This window comes from Cetorhinus maximus, chromosome 19 (genome assembly GCF_964194155.1).
Source record: "Cetorhinus maximus chromosome 19, sCetMax3.hap1.1, whole genome shotgun sequence".
Classification (NCBI taxonomy): domain Eukaryota; kingdom Metazoa; phylum Chordata; class Chondrichthyes; order Lamniformes; family Cetorhinidae; genus Cetorhinus; species Cetorhinus maximus.
In genome coordinates, this window is record NC_135897.1 from 10459420 (window position 1) to 10482463 (window position 23044).

The 23044-nt window shown below is 43.3% G+C and overlaps 1 protein-coding gene across 1 annotated transcript; it reads right to left on the minus strand.

Moving 5' to 3' along the window:
• LOC144694141 (single-pass membrane and coiled-coil domain-containing protein 1-like) lies at positions 1 to 21190 on the minus strand. Its single transcript, XM_078564489.1, has 3 exons — positions 20873 to 21190; positions 7219 to 7368; positions 1 to 856 (listed from the first exon to the last, which is right to left on the minus strand). Exons 1-3 carry the CDS (start codon positions 21004 to 21006, stop codon positions 409 to 411), a joined length of 732 nt encoding a protein of 243 aa, XP_078420615.1. The 5' UTR covers positions 21007 to 21190; the 3' UTR covers positions 1 to 408.
• Between the last annotated feature and the right edge of the window lie 1854 nt (positions 21191 to 23044).

Here is a 23044-nt window from a genome sequence, read left to right on the forward strand (position 1 = left end):
ATATTTGAGACTTATATTGGGAATGCCAAAGTGCCTATCTATTCTCCTGACTGTGGAATCTTTTACCACTACGATGTTTCTGAACTTCACTCCCCACTTTTTGGCAACCCCTTGCTCTGCAGTGTTGTGGTTTTACTGATGGAAGCTGTTTCCTTCCTGGAAGCTGTTGTCATGTCACATGTATTGGGTACTGAATGCCTGTTTGTCAATTCAGCACCCTTGGCAGATCCTGGTTATGAGATTCCAGAGGGAATTTCACTGCCCAATATCTTACACAGTCCTAACTTGCTTATTTTGCAAAGAACCAGTGACTTGATTTTATTAACTCGAGGCAAAGGATATTACAATGTGGACCAATGAAGTCAATCCCCAGACATAGAGGTTTGAGTTGTGCATGTACCCTGCTCTTCACATTGGCCTTGGTCTCCTTCGTGTGCTTGCTCTAGTGACTTGTTGTTGCTCTGTTGCCACCTTTTCACTTTCTTTCTCTGCCAACTGCACAAGATGGAGGAGACAGTGATGTAGAATGCGACTGGGCACGGCTTTGTCTAACACCTCTTGGATATTCTGACTGTACCTCTGTCTTTCCTTCAGTGAGTAATAGTCAGCCTCATTGCAGTGAGTCACAAAGAAACCACACATAGCCTTTATGTCGGATTCATTCAGACCAAACTCAGGGAGAACACTTGTCCACGTGGCCTCAAGCTCCATATCCCAAGTTTTTCTTCTCAGGATAGAAGACAGAGTGGGCAGAATGCTGGTAAAGCCTGGCTGTTTCTCCAACACACGAAGATGCAAAGACTGAAGCATGTCAACAACATAACTGAAGAATAAGTTGACTTCCACACGTGTGAGCCTATTAGGCACAGAACAAAGCACAGAGTAAGTTGTGGTACTGATGGATACAGAGGAGTTTAGATAATCAACATTATTAAATAAACTTTAAAAATTGGGTTTAAAGTATTAACCTTCATCTCTAGATACCTAGGTTCAAATCTAGCTCATGGTAAATTTTAGACACATGGGCTCAGAAATTTGATCGCATAGCATCTGTGGCTTTTATGGCACTAAATGGCCTCTTAAGCCTTCAACATGGTGGGTGGGAACTGCATATTCATCACAAGCTGAAAGTGTGCCATCTACCAGATTGTAGGCATCACCGTTGGAGTCAGGAAATCCTGTTGAAATTGTGTTAACAGGTCAGTACATTGTTTAAATTATGGTTCTGACATTGCAGGACCCAACTGTGATTTTGGTGTGTGCCTGCATATGACTCGACACCCTCTCGAGAGCTTTTTAAAGGGATCAGGCAGTACTTACAGTATAGTTACTAGTTTGTCATTCTAGGCTGCTGGTTAACTTCTGACTGTTTCTTGGTGTGTATTGTCACTCTGGAAAGATCACTTTGTCTAAGGATAGCAAGGATTCGCTGGTGTTGTACTGTTGATGCTCTTTGCCTCACTGATTGTTTGACTGCAGTTGTGGACGGTTTCAAAGGGCTGCCTATGGGGCTGGTGGGCAAGGGAGAGAACAGCATAGAGCATGAATAGCTGCTACAAGAGAGGAGGAGGAGGGAACTGTACAGAGGCCATAGCCACAGCAACTCTTCAGAGAGCATTTCTCCTGCCTGAGCTTCACTAAAAAGCAATGTCTGAGGAGCCTTTACTTTACAAAGGAGGCTATCACCAAGCTGTGTCACTTAATGCAGCTAAAGCTCAATCCTCACATGGAAGGCACTGCCTGTGACTATCAAGATCACTGTGACTCTTAACTCTTATGCCATAAGATTCTTTCAGGCTCTGACATCTCAGAGTTGGTAGTACACTACTGTATCAAGAAGATTACCAAGGCTCTCTACACCTGAAGGAATGCCTACATCATTTCCCCTGTGGGAAGACAGAAGCAGACAAGACAGCACTAGGCTTCACCTGCATGGCAGGCTTCCCCACGGTTCAAGGTGCCATTGCCTGCACACACATTGCTTGACATCTTTATCAATTGAAAGGGATTTCATGACCTCAATGCAACCATCATGCAGCTTTGTGCCAGTATATTGGCAAACTCATGACTTTTTCATCCTGTGTCAGTCCTTTGTTCTAATCAGACCATCAAGTTATAGGTCAGCTATTGGGCAGAATGTATTCCCTTCTGTCAGAATGCCATGTATTCCACAATAAGAGCCATGCCACCACATGAAACATAATTAAACAAACAATTAGCATGTTCGAGCAATACTTCAACTGCCTGGGCCATTCCAGTGGAGTTTGCCATACACCCCTGAGCACGTGTCTAGATTTGTGGTTGTCTGGTGCATGTTCCATACATCATGACTCTACCACCATCTGGGCCACAGGGAGAGAACGAGGAGGAGGTGGTGGAGGTGCATGAAGAGGAGAAGGACTGGCATCAACCAGCAATGCTCCTTGCTGATAGTACCCTGAGAGAGCAGCTTATCGAAGAACACTTTATCCAAATCATCCCTGTCATCAGTCCTGCAAACCTTATCAATGATTCTGGTTGCCTTCCTTCAGCCCAACATTATGGGTCTTCCATTATTTCACTACATTATCAACACCAAATGCAGCACAAAAGTATAAATTTACCAAACACGTACTGTCACAGTGTATGTCACCATTAACAACAAAAATTATCAATTAATTCTTATGCAAATCATTAGTGCCTGTCTTGTCTGCTCATTTACCTATCCTAGCGTGCTGATAAAACATTTCTCAGTAGCTACAGCTCGGGATGCAGAGGCTGCTGAGCTTCCATTGCGGTGGCCAACCCCAAGCTTCTCTGGGCCTAATGTGTCTTCCTTTAACCTAGCATCTGAGTTGGTGCTTGCGAGGGTGAGATGGACGATGTGCCATCAGTAAGGCTACACTGGCATGGGGCTTCACCATCTTCAGCACCTGAAATGAAAAAGAGGGTCTGAAGGATAGCTTTTGGTGTCTAGCAGAGAGAGAGAAGTGGCTGGTGAAAGCATCTGCAGATTGTCATACAATGTGCAGGACACAATAAAAGTCAGAAGGGGCGAGGAGGATAAGGTGAGAACAAACCCTGTGTGATGTTACCTCCAGTGTTGGCACTCATCACGGCTGTGATTCTTCCCATTCTGTGATAGTCAGGCGATTGTCTTCGAGGGTTGTTGAGGGTGCGCAGACAGACTCTGCCTTCTATGCAGCTTTCTGATACTTACTGCAAGGCTCTAGATGCCGTGAAGAAGGATTCTGCATGTGCAGCTGGTGGAGTCCTCCATATATCCCACCACGTCAGAAATGACTGCATCAAAAATTCATGCTCTGAAAGCAGGTGGTATTTAATCATTGGCCCCCAAAATTCTGGACCCCTGTCGCCAGTAGTACACAGCCTTTGGAGGGTGCAGAGGAGATTTACTAGAATTGTACCAGGGATGAGGGACTTCAATTATGTGCAAGGGACTAGAGAGGTTGGGGTTGTTTGCCTTAGAGCAGCAAAGGTTTAGGGGTGATTTGATAAAGATGTTCAAAATTATGAAGGTTTTGATAGAGCAAATAAGGAGAAATTGTTTCCACGGTGGGAGATTTGGTAAACTAGAGGACACATTTCAAGTAATTGTAAAAAGAACCAGAGACAAGATGAGAAATTTTTTTTAAGTTGTTGTGATCTGGAATGCACTGCTTAAAACTATGATGGAAGCAGACTCAACAGTAACACTCAAAAGGTAATTGGAGAAATACTTGAACAGGAAAGTTTGTAGGGCTTTGGAGGAAGGGAAGGGGAATGGGACTAATTGGATATCTCCCTAAAAGTCCTGACACATGCACAATGAGCCAAACAGCTGACTCCTATATTCAGAGGACATGCTCCTTGAATGTGGTGATCCTACAAACTGTTCATGTCCCCTCTCCGCACGCCACCCACCCACCTGCCCACTATGTTGCTGAACTATCAATGTCATGGCATGAGGCTCCCACCCTTCCTGCCCTCAGATTTTAAGGGGTTTCCTTTCAAAAGGGTGAAAGGTGAAGCATTCAGGTGATGGTTGTGGAAAGTGTTGACAATGGGTTATGTGTAAAAAAAAGGGGAGCCTCAGTGCTGTATTAGCAGGAGGCTGTGATGAACAGCCATGTAGGACAGTGATGATTAACACTGAGTGGATAATGCCACTTTCTGTAGTGCCACAGCAGCAGTGCTAGATTTATGTACCGGCTATACTCATCCTCTCCTGGTAACGTCATTGAATTTCTCCTGTCACTGCAGTCAAGTCCTCGGCACACAACTGACCTGACCGGTGGCTGCTGCCACTTCCTGCTGACTGTTTATTCCCTCCACTGCTCCACTTCTGCAGTGTTCAATACTTTTCTTGTCAAATGAGGGGGATGTGAATTTGCAATCCACCCCGAGCAGACATCAGTATTTTTCTGACCTGTATTCCTCAGGGTTAATCAAGCCTTACAGTCACAAATGAACCAGTATGGTGGAAGGCAATGCCACAACACTCACCAACACTTTTTACTCACTTCTCCCCACAGCACGCTGCATCACTTGAAAGCCTGGAGCTCCCCAGCAATTTATTCTAACCCTAATCTTAACTAGGGTTGACAACCCAGGTTGGCCATTTTCCTGTACCTGTCATCCCACAACCTCCCACTTCAACCTCGGCACTCCTACACCCCTGTCGTTGGTTAACCAGCACTTCCATCCTCCCAGTGCATCACCTTCCCAGCCAATTTGAAGATGAATAGACTCTTCAGACCCAATTGGATGAGTATTCACTGTAAGTCAAACAACATTTTATCTCCAGGTCCAAAATCTTATGAACATACAAATTAGGAGCAGGAGTAGGCTACTCGGCCCCTCGAGCCTGCTCCGCCATTCAATAAGATCACGGCTGATCTGAATATAACCTCAACTGCACATTCCCGCCTACCCCTGACATTAACAAACCTTAACAATGTAATTGACATTAACAAACTTTAACAATGTAATTGATAAGACATTGACATGTGATGTACTGCAGGACTGGACAGATTGGGTTTAAATCTGATTAAGACAAATTGAGCACATCCCAAAAGTAGGTTTATTATTGTAAAAGCAAAAATGTGTTTACAATGTATCTTTGGGGGACACTTGTGACCAAAATCTGAGCTGGATTGGTAACACTTGATCCAATGGGTATCCTACTTGAGAGTATAATGAGTCTATTTGCTTGCTTGTAATCGTGTGTATGTTCATAAATCTTGAAATTTATCATGCCTAGAGTCTGAGACTTATAGGACTGGACTGGAATTCCTATGTGGTATCAATCAAACAGTGACAATAATTCTGAAGAATTGGGAATAAAGTAAAATGCTTTTTAAAAATCGTATAGAATCTTACAACCAATGAAAAGGCTTTTACAATCATGCAAGCTGATCAAAAATTGATGTACTGTATTTGTACACAGATTCAGAAACTCTCAGGGGCCTGTTCTGCCATTGGTGTAAGAATGGATCTCTTGCTTCCCCTACCTGAAGTCAAAGTCCCTATTGCAGAACCTTAGAGTTGGGATCACCAATATAGACTGTGTGGCCAGCAATATCTGTTCTGAGCTGACCTATACGTCCTTCTGAGATGCAGCGGTATCTTGCTGCTCTGCCTGAAGTCACCTTAAGGCCCAAATTATTTCCTTCATATATCTCTTTGGCCCTTACTTCAGCCAGTCCAACTCTAGAGATAAGAGAATTCTCATGGGATCAACTACCTCAGCCCAGCAAAGGATTAGGGTCTTCAGAAGACCTGAAGTTGGTTTGTGAACGAGCGCGAGTTCCGCTGAGACTTTTCACAAGTATAAGAGGGGAATTTCCAAGGGAGATCCACGAACGCCCTCAAAGTCACCCATGAGGGATGATGGGCAGAAGATCCACAAACGGCTCTCTGCTCCTGGCTAGGATTTAAAGATTCGGTCCAAAAGGAACCCGGCCCAATCTAGATTTAGTTGAAAATGGGACTCGTACCTTCTCCTAATTCAGGAATTGAAACCTTAGTTACTTGAGCTGTAATGTATGCTGTAAGTTGATAGGTGGGATCCCAATAACATATATACTATAAACACCTTGCTAATAACCTTGCATTGTCATCCACAGAACTTATTGAGAAAGAAAACTCTTAGGCCAAGATCTTCCTGGGCCTGTTCAGCCTGCAGAGGTGCAGAGGAGTTTAGCCCCAATTAAGCCCCAAGGCCAGAGGCTCCAGTGCAGATTCTGGGTAGAGGGTCATTTTTTTTTTTATTCATTTGCAGGCTGTGGGCATTACTGGCTAGGCTAGCATTTATTGCCCATCCCTAATTACCCTTGAGAAGGTGGTGGTGAGCTGCCTTCTTGAACAGCTGCAGTCCATGTGGTGGAGATACACCCACAGTGAGATTAATGAGGGAGTTCCAGGATTTTGACCCAGCGACAGTGAAGGAACGGCGATATATTCACAAATCAGTATGGTGAGTGGCTTGGAGGGGAAGTTCCAAGTGGTTGTGTTCCCATGTATCTGCTGCCCATGTCCTTCTTGATGGTAGTGGTCGTGGGTTTGGAAGCTGTTGCCTAAGGCATCTTGGTGAGTTTCCCCAGTGCATCTTGTAGATGGTACACACTGCTGCCACTGTGCGTTGGTGGTGGGGGGAGCGAGTGTTTGTGGAAGGGGTGCCAATCAAGTGGGCTGCTTTGTTCTGGATGCTGTTGAGCTTCTTGAGTGTTGTGGGAGCTGCACTAATCCAGGCAAGTGGGGAGTATTCCATCACATTCTGACTTGTGTCTTGTAGATGACAGACAGGCTTTGGGGAGCCAGGAGATGAGTTACTCATCGCAGGATTCCTAGCCACTGACAACTGCTTAGTCAGAGTTGGCCCCTGATGCCTAAAAGGGTACATTCATGGTAGCCACCGCATGCCAAGCTGATCCACCCTCCCTTGGCAAAATGGAGTCCTCCGCCTGTCGACATGGGCCAAAGAAAAAATGTTCTTTTAAAAAAAAGTCTTCGTGTCCGCAGTATTGACGCCTTTCAAGGGTACAAAGGGAAGAATTTTCCAGGAAGCTTGAAAATTTTGCCCCAACAAGGCCCCTTGCCATAGTGGATGGGTAGAACTTCCACCCAGAGGAGCCCCCCCACACTCCCAACCTGAATTTAGTCCAAATGGAGCAGAATTTTGGCGTGGTTTCTAACATTCACACAGCCCTTGCACAGCTATTTCGACCGACACATTACCTGTCTTCCAGGAGTGATGACCACAGTTCATCTTCTCCGGCTTCCTTTCCAATGCTTTCACATTGCGGTTCGAAGGAATGAATGAGTTCCTTTGCATTCTGACCCAGTTCCTGGTATTCAGCCCTCAATTCTTCTATTCTCTTCTCCAATCTGAAAGTTGAATAAAAAAAACTGTAAATTTGAAAGTGCGCAAAATCCTCTGTCATGCATTATCAGTGAAAATCTATGGTTAAGAACAGATGTTAATCCTTCCAGAGTGGCAAAGTGCTGACAGCATCCAGATTTGAAGGGCCTGCCCATTTCCTTGATTATTGTAGATTTGGGTGGGTGTAGGGGACACTCTAGTGGTGATAGCAAAAAAAAATTAATAAGAGAAATTCAATGTGATTAGAACAATTTAAGGGATAGAGCCATAGAGTACAGAAGGGAGCCATTCACAGAATTGTTATGGTGTATAAGGAGGCCATTCAGCCCATCGTGTCTGCACCAGCACTCTGAGCATTTTAACTTAGTGCCGATCTCCTGCCTTTTCCCCGTAACCCTGCACATTGTTTCTATTTAAATAATCATCCAGTGCCCTCTTGAATGCCTCAATTGAACCTACCTCCACCACACTTCCAGGCAGTGCATTCCAAACCCTAATTACTCGCTATGTGGAAAAGTTTTTCCTCACCTCGCATTTGCTTCTTTTGCAAAGCACTTTAAAACTGTGCCCTCTGGTTCTCGATCCATTTACAAGCGGGAACAGTTTCTCCCTATCTACACTGTCCAGACCCCTCATAATTTTGAAAACTTCTATCAAGTCTCCTCTTAGTCTTCTCCTCTCCAAGGAAACAGTCCCAACTTCTCCAATCTTTCCTCATAAGTTTCCTCATAACTGAAGTGTCTCATCCCTGGAACCATTCTCGTAAACCTCTTCTGCATTCTCTCAAATGCGTTCACATCCTTCCTACAGTGTGGTGCCCAGAACTGTACACAATACTCCAGCTGAGGTCTAACCAGTTCTTATATAAGTTCATCATAACCTCTCTGCTCTTGTATTCTATGTCCCTATTAATGAAGCCTAGAATACTATATGCTTTAGAAACAGCTCTCTCTACCTGTCCTGCTACCATTAATTACTTATGTACATATACACCCAGGTCTCTCTGCTCCTGCACACCCTTTAGAATAGTATCTTTTATTTTATACTGTCTCTCCATCTTCTTTGTACCAAAGTGTATCACCTCATACTTCTCTGCATTGAACTTTATCTGCCACCTATCTGCCTACTCCACCAATGTGTCAATGTCCTTTTGAAGTTCTACACTGTCCTCCTCACAGTTTACAATTCTCCCAAGTTTTGTGTCATCCTCAAACTTTGAGATTGTCCACTGCACACCAAGATCTAGTTCATTTATATATATCAGGAAAAGCAAGGGTCCCAATACTGACCCCTGGGGAACTCCACTACAAATCTTCTTCCAGCCTGAAAAATACCCAATAACCATTACTCTCTGTTACCTATCCCTCCATCAATTTTGTATCCATGTTGCTATTGTCCCTTTTATTCCATGACCTATAACTTTCCTCACAAGTCTGTTGTGTGGCACTGTATCGAACGCCTTTTGGAAGTCCATATACACCACATCAACAGCCTTGCCCTTATCAACCATCTCTGTTACCTCTTCAAAAAACTCCAGCAAGTTAGTTAGACAAGATTTTCCTTTAACAAATTCATGCTGACTCTTCTGAATCAATCCACATTTTTCCATGTGACTATTAATTCTATCCTGAATAATTGTTTCTAGAAGTTTCCCCACCACTGAAGTTAAACTGACTGGTTTGTAATTGCAGGGCAGACCTTTACGCCCTTGTTCAAAAAAGGTTGTAATGTTTGTAATTCTCCAGTCCGCCGGCACATCCCCTGAATCCAGGGAACATTGAAAGGTTATTGCCTGTGCCTCTGCAATTTCCACTCTCATTTCCTTCAATATCCTTGGATGCATCTCATCCTGTCCCAGAGCCTTATCAACTTAAAGTACCGACAGCTTATCCAATACCGCCTCCATTCAGCCCATCAAGTCGATACAGGCTGTCTGTGGAGCAATCCAGTCAGTCCAATTCCCCCACCCTATCTCCGCAGCCTTCCAAGTTTATTTTCCTCAAGTGCCCATCTGAATCATTAATTAGCTCCATTTCCACCACCCTTGTAGATAGCAAGTTCCAGGTCATTATAACTCACTGTGTGAAAAAGTTCTTCCTCACATACCCCCAGCATCTCTTGCCCAAAACCTTAAATCTGTGTCCTTCAGTCCTTGTACCATCAGCTAATGAGAAACACTTTTCTTTCTTTACCTTATCTAAAACTGTCATGATCTTGTACACCATAATCAAATTTCCCCTCAATCTTCTTTGCTCCAAGGAGAACAATCCCAGCTTAATTCTCTAACCTAGCGTTTTAGCTGAAATCCCTCAATCCTTGGAACCATTCTGGTAAATCTCCTCTGCACCCTCCTAAAGGACTTTCACATGTTTCATAAAGTGGGGTGACCAGAACTGGATGCAGTACTCTGGTTATGGCCTAACCAGTGCTTTATAAAGGTCGAGCATAACTTCCCTACTTTCGCTCAATATCCATATTTATGAAGCCCAAAATCCCATGTGCTTTGCTAACTACTCTCTCAATATATCTGGCCATTTTCAAGGAATGCACATGGACCTCAAGGTCCTTCTTTTCCTGCACACTCTTTAGGACTGTGCCATTAAGTCTGTATTGCCTCTCCCTAGCTCTTCTGCCAAAATGCATCACTTCAAACTTCTCTGTATTAAATTCCATCTGCCACTTGTCTGCCCATTCTACTAGCTATCTATGTCCTGTTGCAGCCAATTTTGTATCATCCTACACTACTGCACCCCACTTATAACAATAATCCAGTAGATTCAGCTGATTACCGCAGTGATCTATCAAATTACTGCAAATATTGTCACAGTGGATCTGTTGGTTACCATATTTCTACCCTGTTGCTGTCAGGAAGCTTAACGGTTTTATGCTTTCTATTTTATTATTATTATTATTATCCACCTGCTCTCAGAGTCCTGAATCTTATCTCTGTACAACTTGAGCTCAGAATAAACAGCCTCATAACAGTCATTGAAGCTTTTCAAACATTCGTGCATGCTCTGATTGGGCTGAAAAGAAGTGACCTTTAGCTGGAAATGTATCCATCTCATTTAGTGATTACATCACTCCATGATTGTGACACCTCCTCATCAACCTGACATGATTTACCACTTAGTCTTATTTAGGATTGTAAATGTAAATGGTAACTGGGTCTCACTTCAATTTGTAAATGAATATAATGTAGGATGGGGGAGTAGCTGGTCTAAATTGGACCATGAAGCTGTTTGATTGTCATAAAAACCCAACTGGTTCATTAATGTCCTTTAGGGAAGGAAACCGGTCATTTTTATTGGATAGGGTCTATATGTGATCCCAGTCTCACACTAGTGAGGTTGACTCTTTACCAACTCACTGAAATGATCTAGAAAGCCACTGAGTTATATCATACCACCACAATAAAAGGAAATCAAAAATAAAACTAAATGGCTAACTGGCATTGGATTCAGAAACAACAAAGGTATATCAAACCCAGGCAACCTTCAAAGTCACTAATATTTGTGGACTAATGCCAAAGTTAGGAGAGTTGTCCCAAGGACTAGTCAAGCATCAGCCTGATTCCTCCATCACCTGGTTGTGTCCTGTCCCAACAGCAGCACAGACCCACCAGAAGTGGGACACAGTGGTATATAGTCAGGTTGGAGTGTCCCTGACATTGACACAGGATCCCATGAAGTCTCATAGCTTCAGGTCAAACATGGGCAAGAAAACCTCCTTCTGATTGCCAATCACCACTCTCTCAGCTTATGAATTAGTGCTCCCCTGTGTTGAACACCACTTGGAAAAAGTGGTGAGGAGAACAAGGGCACAGAATATACTTTTGGTGGGGGACTTGTCACAACTATAAATGACTGAGCTAGCCAAATCCTGACAGACATAGCTGTCAGACTTGTGGCAAATGGTGTGAGAACCAACGTGAACCAAAAAATCTACTTGACCTTGACCTCACCGATCTATATGTCACAGATGCATCTATCTGTGATAGTATTGGGAGGAGCGACCACTGCACAAGGCCTTGTGGAGACTGGATCCGGTCTTCACACTAAGGATACCCTCCATCATGTGTGGCACCAGCACTATGGTAAGTGAAGTAGATTAAGAACAGATCTGGCAGCTCAAAACTGGACATCCATAAGGCACTGTGGGCTATCAGCAGCAGCAGAATTGTATTCCACAACAACCTGTAACCTCATGGTCCAGCATTCTCTTACTCCTCCATCACCATCAAGCCAGCTAGCCTACCTAGATTCTGTGAGGAGTGTTGAAGCTCATGCAAGAGCAGCATCAGGTTTATCTAAAAATGAGGTGCCAACCTGATGAAGTTATATACATACTAAACAGCTGGAGCAGTATTTGCTCAGGACTAAAGACAAACTTACAGTGGGGGGGTGGTGAGTAGAATCTAGTCATTGTAGTCCATTTAGGTACCAGTGACATAGGCAGGACAAGGAAGGAGTTTCTGCATAGTCAGTACGAGGAGCTAGGCACAAAATTAAGAAGCAGAACCTCAAAGATAATAATTTCTGGATTATTACCTGAGCCACATGCAAATTGTCATAGGGCAAATAAGTTTAGAGAAATGAATGCGTGACTCAGAAGACTGGTGAGGGAGAAGTGGGTTCCGGATCATGGGGCACTGGCACCAGTATTGGGGAAAGCAGGATCTGTACAGTTGGGACGGTCTACACCTGAACTATGCTGGGGCTGGTATCCTCGTGAGCCACATAACTAGGGAAGTAGAGAGGGCTTTAAACTGATTAGTGGGGACAAGGTATCAAATTTGGGAAGATGTGGTAAACCAAAGAGTAGAGACAAGGCAAGAGAGAAAAGTACTAATATGGGAAATGATAAATGGAACGTGACAGGAAGGGACAGAGAGTACAAATGTAAGAGTAACTTAGCAGATAAGGCTAGACGCTACAAAAATAATAAAAGAACAAAACTAAAGGCTCTGTATCTAAATGCATGTAGCATTCGAAACAAAACAGATGCACTGATAGTGCAAATAGAAATAAATAAGTACGATCTGATAGCCATTACAGAAACATGGCTACAGGATGACATAGATTGGGACCTCAATGTTGATGGGTACATAACATTTAGGAAGGACAGGAAGTTAGGAAAAGTTGGAGGGGTAGCTCTGCTAATTAATTATGGTATTGGCACAATAGACAGGGGTGACCTAAATTCAGGAAAACAGGATGTAGAAGCAGTTTGGGTTGAGATGAGAAATGATAAAGGCGAGAATTCACTTGTGGGAGTGGTGTACAGGCCCCCTAATTGTAACTACACTGTAGGATAGAGTATAAAGGAAGAGATAATGGGAGCTTGTCAGAAAGGTACAGCGACAATCATGGGGGGTTTTAGTCTACATATAGACTGGAAAAATAAGGTGGGTAAAGGTAGCATAAATGAGGAGTTCAGAGAATGTTTTCGGGATGGTTTCTTAAAACAGCATGTTCTGGAGCCAATCAGAGAGCAGTCCAAACTAGACCTGGTATTGTGCAACGAGATAGAATTAATTGATAACCTCACAGTGAAGACCCCCCTAGGTGGCAGAAATCAGAATATGATTGATTTTTACATTCAGTTTAGGGGAGAGAAGAGTGGGAGACTAGTATTTTGAACTTAAATGAAAACAATTATGAGGGCGTGAAAGCAGAGCTAGCTAATGTGAACTGGCAAATAAGGTTAAGGGATAGCTCAATAGAGATGCAGTGGCAGACTTCTAAAGGGATATTTCAGAATACACAAAATAGATACATTCCAATGAGAAAGAAAACTTCCAGGGGGAGGACCAATCATCCATGGTTAACTAAAAAAGTTAAGGACAGTATCAAACTTAAAGTAAAAGCAAATAATTGCACAAAGACAGGTGGCAGGTCATAAGATCGGACAAAATATAAAGAACAGCAAAGAATGACAAAAAGATTAATAAGGAGGGAAAAATTAGAGTATGATAGGAAGCTAGCTGGAAATAGATGTATTGTGAGAGTTTCTATAGATACTTAAATAAGAAAAGAGTTTTTAAGAAGTGTGTTCCTCCTATAGAAAGTAAGTCTGGAGAATTAATAATGGAAAATATAATTAATAATGGAGATGGCAGATGAATTGAACAGGTATTTTGCATTGGTCTTCACTATTGAGGATACAAGTAACACCCCAGAAATAGCTATAAATCAGGAAAGGGAGGAAATCAGGAAAATTACAATCACAAGAGAAGTGGTATTGAGCAAATTGTTGGAGCTGTGGGCTGGCAAATCCCCAGGTCTTGATGGACTTCATCCTAGGGTCTTGAAAGAAGTGGCAGGTAAGATAGTTGGTGTGTTTGTTTTAATTTTCCAAAACTCCCTGGATTTGGGGAAGGCTCCATTAAATTGGAAAATAGCAAATGTAACTCCTTTATTCAAAAAGGGAGGGACACAGAAGGCAATCAGGCATGGTTTTGTGAAAGGGAAATCATATTTAACCAATTTATTGGAGTTCTTTGAAGGAGTCATATGTGCTGTAGATAAAGGGGACCCATTGGATGGTTACTTAGATTTCCAGAAGGCATTTGATAAGTTACCACATCAAAGGTTATTGCGGAAAAGAAAAGCTCATGGTGTAGGGGGTAACATATTGGCTGGGTAGATCGGCTAGCTAACAGGAAACAGAGGATAGGCTTAAATGGATCTTTCTCTGGTTGACTGTAACGAGTGACATGCTGCAGGCTCAAGTTTTTATAATTTATATAAATGACTTGGATGAAGGGACAGATGGTATGGTTGCTAAATTTGCCGACAACACAAAGATAGGTAGGAAAGTAAGTTGTGAAGAGGATGTAAGAAGGCTACAAAGTGACACAGATAGGTTGAGTGAGTGGGCAAATATCTGGCAAATGGTGCAAAATGTGGGAAAATGTGAAATTGTTCATTTTGGTAGGAAGAATATAAAAGAAACATATTACATAAATAGTGAAAGATTGCAGAGCTCTGAGATTCAGAGGGATCTGGGTGTCCTAGTACATGAATCACAAGAGGCTAGTATGCTGGAACAGCAAGTAATTAGGAAAATTAATAGAATGTTATCATTTATTGTGAGGGAAATTGATTACAAAAGTACAGGGGTTATGCTTCAGTTATATAGGCACTGGTGAAACCACATCTGGAGTACTGTGTACAATATTGGTCTCCTTATTTAAGGAAAGATGTAAATGCGTTAGAAGTAGTTCAGAGGAGGTTTACCAGACTAATACCAGGAATGGGCAGGTTGTCCTATGAGGAAAGGTTGGACAGGTTAGGCTTGTATCCACTGGAATTTAGAAGAGTAAGAGGCAACTTGATTGAAACCTTTCAGATCCTGAGGGGTCTTGACAGGATGTGGAAAGGATGTTTCCTCTTGTGGGAGAATCTAGGACTAGGGATCACGGTTTAAAAATAAGGGTTTGCTCATTTAAGACAGAGATGAGGAGAATTTTTTTCTCTGAGGGTTGTGAGCCTTTGGAACTGTCTTCCTCAAAAGGCAGTGGAAGTAGAGTCTTTGAATATTTTTAAGGCAGAGCTAGATAGATTTTTGATAAACAAGGGGGTGAAAGGTTATCAGGGGTAGGCGAGAATATGGAGTAGAGGTTGCAATCAGATCAGCCATGATCTTATTGAATGGTGGGGCAGGCTCGTGGGGCCAAGTGGCCTACTCCTAATTCATATGTTCATATGCCTGTATGAGCTAAGCAACCCCATACTCATTGGATCAGATAAAAACTCTGTAGTCCTGTCACATCCAGTGATGAATGGTGGCAGACATTTAATCAACTAACAGGAAGAGGAGGCTCATAAAGACATAGGTTTATAAATCATAGGATCAGGAGTTTGCTGTATGGTTCCTCAAGCCTGTTCAGCCATTCAATAAGATCATGGCTCATCTGATTTTGACCTAACTCCACTTTCCTGCCTGTTCCCTATAACCATTGACTCCACTATAGTTCAAGAATCTCTATATCTCTGCCTTGAATATACTGAATGACTCAGCCTCCACAATTCTTGGGTAGATTCACAACCTCCTGGGAAAAGAAATTCTTCCTCATTTCCATTTTAAATGGGCAACCCTTATTCTGAAAATATGCCCCCTAGTTCTCAGTTCACCCACTAGGGGAAACATCCTCTCAGCATTCACCCTGTCAAACCCCCTGAGAATCTTATACGCTTCAATGAGATTACCTATCATTCTTTTAAATTCCAAAACGTATAGGCCCAACCGACTCAACCTTTCCTAATAAGTCAGCCCTTTCATTCCGGGAATCAACTAGGTGAACCTTCTCTGAACTGCGTCCAATGGAAGTATATCCCTTCTTAAATAAGGAGACCAATACTGTACACAGTGATGTAGTTGTGATCTCATCAATGCCCTGTACAGTTGTAGCAAGACTTCCCTACTTTTATACTCCATCCCCCTTGCAATAAAGGCCAACATTCCATTTGCCTTCCTAATTACTTTCTTTACCAGCATGTTAACTTTTTGTGTTTCATATAAGAATCACTCTGTACCACAGCATTATGCAGTCTCTCTCCATTTAGATAATATTTTGCTTTTTTTATTCTTTCTAACCAAAATAGATAACCTCACATCTTCCCAAATTTTTGCACACTCACTTAACCTAGCCTTTGACAGACACTTTGTGTCCTCCTCACAACTTCCTTTCCCACCTATCGTCAGCACATTTGGCTACAATATAGTCGGTCCCTTCATCCATGTCATTTATATAGACTGTAAGTAGTTGAGGCCCCTGTGATCCCTGTGACACCCTGCTAGTTACAGCTTGCCAACCTGAAAGGACCCATTTATCCTGACTACCTATTTTCCATTAGTTAGTCAATCCTCTATCCATTAACCCCAACACCATGAGCTCTTATCTTGTGCAGTAACATTTTATGTGGCACCTTATCAAGTACCTTTTGGAAATCCAAATACATAACATCTACTGGTTCCCCTCTATCCACTCTGCTTGTTACATCTTCAAAGAACCCTGATAAATTTGTCAAACACGATTTCCCTTTCATTAAACCATGTTGACTCTGCTTGATTGTATTATGAATTTCTAAATGTCCTGCTACTACTTTGTTAACAATGCATTGCAGCATTTTCCAAATGACAGATATTAAGCTTACCGGCCTATAGTTTCTTGCTTTCTATCTGCCACATTTCTTGGAAAGGGATGGTACATTTGCGTTTTCCAGTGTGCCGGGGATCTTTCCAGAATCTAATGAAGTTTGGAAGATTGCAACCAATGTACCCAGTCTCATGTTGTAAGGAACCAATGTTTACTGAAGCTACTCTCTCACCATTCAAAAAATATTCTTTTTTAGTGGATAACTTCACACTTTGTCAGATTGTATTCTACCTGTCATGTTCTTGCCCACTTACCCAACCTGTTTATATCCCCCTGTAGCCTCTTGGCAAGCTCCTCATGACTTACTTTGCCATCTAACCTTGTATAGTCAGTAAACTTGGATACTTTATTTATAGGCCTCTTATGTAAGTCATTAATATAGATTGTAAATAACTGATGCCCAAGTGCTGATCCTTGCAGAATCCAGCTAGTTACAGCCTACCAACCTGAAAAAGTCCTGTTCTTACTCTCCTAGTCTCTATTTTTTATCCATTAACTAATCCTCAATCCATGCTAATATATATTACCCCTAATCCGATGAGTCCTCATTTTGAGTATTAACCTCTTGTGTGATATCTTATTGAATGCTTTCAGAAAATCCAAATACACAACACCCACTGCTTCCCCAACATCCATCTTACTCAGTCAATCCTCAAAAAACTCTTAACAGATTCGTCAAACACAGTTTCCCTTCCCTAAACCCATGTTGACTTTTTATTCTTTCACAGGATGTGGGCTTTGCTGGCTAGGCCAAATTGCCCATCCCTAATTGCCCTTGAGAAGGCAGTGGTGAGCTGCCTTCTTGAACTGCTGCAGTCCATGTAGTGTCGCTACACCCACAGTGCTGTTAGGGAGGAAGTTGAAGGAACGGCAATATTGTTCCAAATCAGGATGGTGAGTGGCTTGGAGGAGAACTTGCAGGTGGTGGTGTTCCCATGTATCTGCTGCCCTTGTCCTTCTAGGTGGTAGAGCCACAGGTTTGGAAGGAGCTGCCAAAGGAACTTTGGTGTGTTGCTGCAGTGCATCTTGTAGATAGTACACACTCCTGCCACTGCTCACTGATGGTGGAGGGAGTGGATGTTTAAGGCGGTGGTGGGGTGCCAATCAAGTTGGCTGCTTTATCCCGGTTAGTGTCGAGCTTCTTGAGTGTTGTTGGAACTTCACTCGTCCAGGCAAGTGGAGAGTATTCCATCACACTCCTAACTTGTGCCTTGTAGATGGACAGGCTTTGGGGAGTCGGGAGGTGAGTTACTCTCCACAGAATTTCCAGCCTCTGACCTGTTCTTGTAGCCACAGTATATGGCTGCTCCAGTTCAGTTTCTGGTCAATTGTAACTCCCAGGATGTTGATAGTGGGGGTTTCAATGATGGTAATGCCATTGAATGTCAAGGCGTGATGGTTGGATTTTCTCTTGTTGGAGATGGTCATTGCCTAGCAAAGGTGCGGCGCAAATGTTACTTGCCACTTGTCAGCCCAAGCCAGTATGTTGTCCAGCTCTTACTGCATATGGGCATGGACAGCTTCAGTATCTGAGGAGTCGCAAATGGTGCTGAACATTTTGCAATCATCAGCGAACATCCCCACTTCTGACCTTTTAATAGAGGGAATGTCATTTATGAAGCAGCTGAAGATAGTTGGGCTAGGACACTATCCTGAGGAACTCCTGCAGTGATGTCCTGGGACTGAGATGACTGACCTCCAACAACCATAACCATCTTCCTTTGTGCTAGGCATGACTCCAACCAATGGAGAGTTGTCCCCCTGATTCCCATTGACTTCAGTTTTGCTAGGGCTCCTTGATGCCACACTCGGTCAAATGCTACCTTGATGTTAAGAGCAGTCACTCTCACCACTCTGGAGTTCAGCTCTTTTGTCCATATTTGAACCAAGGCTGTAATGAGATCAGGAGCTGAGTGGCCCTGGCAGAACCAAAACTGGATGTCAGTGAGCAGGTTATTGCTCAGCAAGTGCCACTTGATAGCACTGTTGATGACCCCTTCCATCATTTTTCTGATGATGAGAATAGACTGATGGGGCAGTAATTGGCCAAGTTGGATTTGTCCTGATTTTTGTGTACAGGACATACCTGGGGAATTTTCCACATTGCCGGGTAAATGCTAGTGTTGTACCTTTGTTGCAAACTATGTTTTAATTCTTTAAATGCCAGCAATTACTTGTCTACTATCATACCGTTCAATGTAGTTTCCCAATCTTGTCCCTCAAACTAGTTTGCTTTGTTTAGATTTAAAACCGTAGTTTGGACTTAACTCATTATTGTCAAGTTTCCCTAAAGGCCCCGGCTCATTTCTCCACGCCTTGCTGTCTTGCACTTTCCTCTTCAATTGCTCGGAGGAGCCTCCCATTTTCAATTTCACTGAGTAATATGACCAGGAAGACGAATACATGGGGTGGTTTCCCGTTGCCGTCCTGTGTGCTTAAAGGAAATACAAATCCTCTTCCCAAAGGATTCTCCACCTGTAAGCAGCCATTGTCCCGCAAGGTTCCAGCCTTCTGTGCCATTAATTCTGTGATTCTGTGATTCTTCTGCCATCACCACTGAAAATTCACTGGTTCTGCTGTTGGCCATGGCTCCTGACCCTGAGTATGGGAGCCTTTCCTGGGCCTGGGGTGACCAAGGAGGACCACCCTGAGGTCTCAAATGACCCTGAAGGTAGGGGAGACAGTACACTGAAAAGGCAAAAAAAAAATTAATATTTGAGCCACACTATAATATGATTGGTGGGCTGGATGGCCAATCTTCTCAGTGGTAGGTCACCTGTCCATATATTTTTACCATACAGTTTCTGGTGGCGGCCCCCAATCAGGATATTCATTCACTGGTATTCATTTTCTTTCATCTCCATTCCTTCTTGCGTTGGTTGGTGAATAATGCTGGAAGGAGTGGATGAGTTGTTTCCCAGATATTCAGTCACCTCCCTGGAGGTGTTACTAGCTACAATCAGGATCAGGGAGTGCAAAAACGATGCCAAATAGCCTGGTTAGAGGTGGCAGAGGAACTCATTTGCAGACCATCAGCCCATGTATCTGAACCCAGTGCAGGAAGAGGATGGATGATTTCATAGATTAACAAAGATGAGTCTAGATTCTCCTTTCCCTATTCCTGGTATCACAACTGGTCACAGTGCCTCCCCCACCTCCTTCAACAACGATCTCTACTGCATCACATCCCCCACTATCAATCATAAGGGTACACTGCACCACCTCTCACATGATCACTCCCAACACACCATCACCTTCCTGCTTGTTATCTTCACTCATTCCACTTGCCACATGCTCTTCACACCTTCTGTCAATTGCTGAACCTGCACCTTCCCTCATGGTGCCTTTGTCAATTAACTTAAGTTACTTACTTCCCACTCAAGATATCTCCATTCTCCTCATATCTAGCTTTGTCTCCCTCTCATCCTGTACACATGTAGTAGGCCCATACATGCACTGACTTTCTCTCCTCACCCTTTTGCAACAGAAGACACCACACAACATGAGGGAAGGAAGGGAGACCGGTGAAAGAACAGTTCACATCATGACCTTCACCTTGTTCACTGAGGAGATGGTGGCCTAGTGGTATTGTTGCTGGACTAGTAATCCAGAGACCCAGGGTAAGTAATCCAGAGACCCAGAGTAATTCTCTGGGGACCTGGGTTCGAATCCCACCACGGCAGATGGTGGAATTTGAATTCAATTTTAAAAAAATCTGGAATTAAAGTTGATTGTTGTAAAAACCCATCTGGTTCACTAATGTTCTTCAGGGAAGGAAATCTGCCCTCTTTACCTGGTCTGGCCTACATGTGACTCCAGGCCCACAGCAATGTGGCTGACTCTTAAATGCCCCCTGAACTAGGGATGGGTAATAAATGTTGGCCTGGCCAGTGACACCCACATCCCATGAATGAATTTAAAAAAAACATGACAAGGGAGCAGCAGCAGGTACTGTTGGCAGCGGCAGCCCAGGAGCCGACTCACCAAGAGGTACGCCACAAATGAACACTTTCCCGAAGTCACCTCACCACCGAGCTCAAATAACACGCAGATGCCACGGTTCTGGGTACCTGCAGCATCTTTCACTTCTGCAAGTTGCTCACCCTGAACCCAACGCACTAGTTTGTGATTGGCAGGACTTCTAAATTTTTCTGCTTAAAAATTGCATTGGGTTCCTCATTGAATCACAAAGGTTGGATTCGCGAGGCTCCTACTAGCTCCAAGCTGGCTGCCTAGAAGCGTCATAAAGTTAAAATGACACTGTGGGCAGGAACAGATACACTCACCATACTTTAACTTCTTGCATGCCCCATCCTGCAAACCAACTGTCACAGCCTGTGCCTTACCTGCCAATCCTGTGGCTGAGAAGCTCCATGGAAACTCTCTCAGAGGAAGCTTTTAACTCTCGTCTCTCAGTTTTCATTTTCTGTTCCTCCATCTTTACCTCCCGTCGCTCTGATTTCACTCCCCATCTCTTCATCTTCGCCTCCAGACAATCCCCAGCCAAGCCGCTACCTTCCAGGCGACTTAGGGAGCAGACTGGATGAAAGAGCTATGTTAGCGATGAGCTGACCATGGCACAAGGCCATGACTCAATAGCATCTAATTTAAACTATGGCAAAAAATAGAAAGGGCAACTTGGGCACAGAGATCAGCCCACTGACTGCGACTCACCATCATACCATATTCTGTCCAAAGATCTTCACTCGGAGGGAGGGGTTTGTGTCAGAACTCGATGGACATTGCTGCCAGCAAGCAATTAATTATGGTTATTTTAAAGTTGGCCTGTTAATTGCAGCGGCCAGCCCTGAAACCTGAGCCTGCTGTTTATCAAGTTGAAATGATCCTAAATATAAAAGGCATTGCACATGACAAGATACCAATAGGTTTTCAGCTGCTCAAGGGGTGCATCGCTCATTGACTGCGGACATGGCGATTGATTCTACACCAACCTAGTCTGGTTATGACAGCAGAGTTACTGGAAACTGCGGTTGATTTGAGATTGATCGACAGTGTGTTAGTAACATCACAAAGTGACTGGAGGGGCAGTGCCATCGATTCTGTACCCACTTTCCGACTGCTTTTAACAGTGTACAGTTACTGGGAGCAGAAAGATTGATTCTATAGTGTGTAACAGTAGTTGCAATACAATAGATTTTAGACTGAACCACAGTTTGTTTATAACATCATACAAACACTGGAAGAAGTGTGAACGATTCAAGACTAATCTACAGCTGTGACTGGGAGCAGTGTGATTGATTCTATACTGATGTTCAGTCTGTTTAATAACAGTATAAAGTTACTGGGAGCAGTGTGATCAATTCTATACAAATTTACAGACTGTTTATAACAGTATACAGTTACTGGGAGCAGTGTGGTGGATTCTATACCAATTTACAGACTGTTTATAACAGTATACAGTTACTGGGAACAGTGTGATCGATTCTACACCGATATTCAGTGTGTGTATAACATTATGCAGCAACTGTTGTTATTAGTAATTTGAACATTGTGTTACATTGCTTGTTATTGAAGCAGAATGATTTTCAGGAACATTTTTCAGATCCGTAATGGTTCTGAGGTGACGGACTCCAGTGTGATTCTGGGTAAAACACGTGCTGTCAATGGCGTTGTTCCAGTAACTCACAGCACAGGTCATGTCTTCAGCAGCAATGCGCACTTTGCTCAGAATGCCATTTCAACTGTCAAGAATTGTGCGTTTCCTCAAAGCAAGGGTCCTGTCCGTCACTCTATTCATGTGATTGGCAGCCGTGTGATTAACTATAAAAAGTGTCCTCTTTATAAATTGTTTCAGGAAACTTGGAAAATCACCTGTCCTAATGCATTGCTGATTTATAACACGCGGAAAACTGTGATTATCAGTTCTTAAGTGGAGGGTACAGGCTAACATTTTACATAATGTAGATTTCTAAAGCAATGGAGGGATTCTTGGATTTGTAGAGGTTAAACTGTGCCTGGTAAAGAGAACTTATTGTTTATTCTGACTTCAGACTTGATAATTTTTTAAGTGAGTGGCTTTCTTTAGTGTCAGTTTAGTAGGCAGAGCAAAGAGGCAGCCTGAAAGGACAGTGGCAGCCTGTGCCTATTGAGCGGAATCTTCTAGTGATGGTTTATTTTCAGAGACTGGGACCATTTCCAGATCCCAAACCTGTCTGGTGTGTTGCAGTGTGCACTCCAGCATGATCTTCTTTGTGCTGCGGGTGGGCCTTTCCTACCTGTGGGCCCATCGCTGGGGTAAGCACCTTCCCCTCCTATTGTTAACCCGGCCTGCCACCAGGAGGCCACCTCCACAAAGCTGCCGGATTCCGCACTCATTGGCCGGAATCTTGTGCTCTTGTTGGTGGTAAGCTTGGAGGCGGGAAGGGCACATACTTATAAGCGGGATGGTGGCCCACCTGCCACCTTCCCGCTTAATTCCACTAGAATTAAATTCTGGGCAGGAATGCCCATGGTCGACCTTCCCACCCGTTGCCAATTGAGGCCCTTAAGTGGCCAAT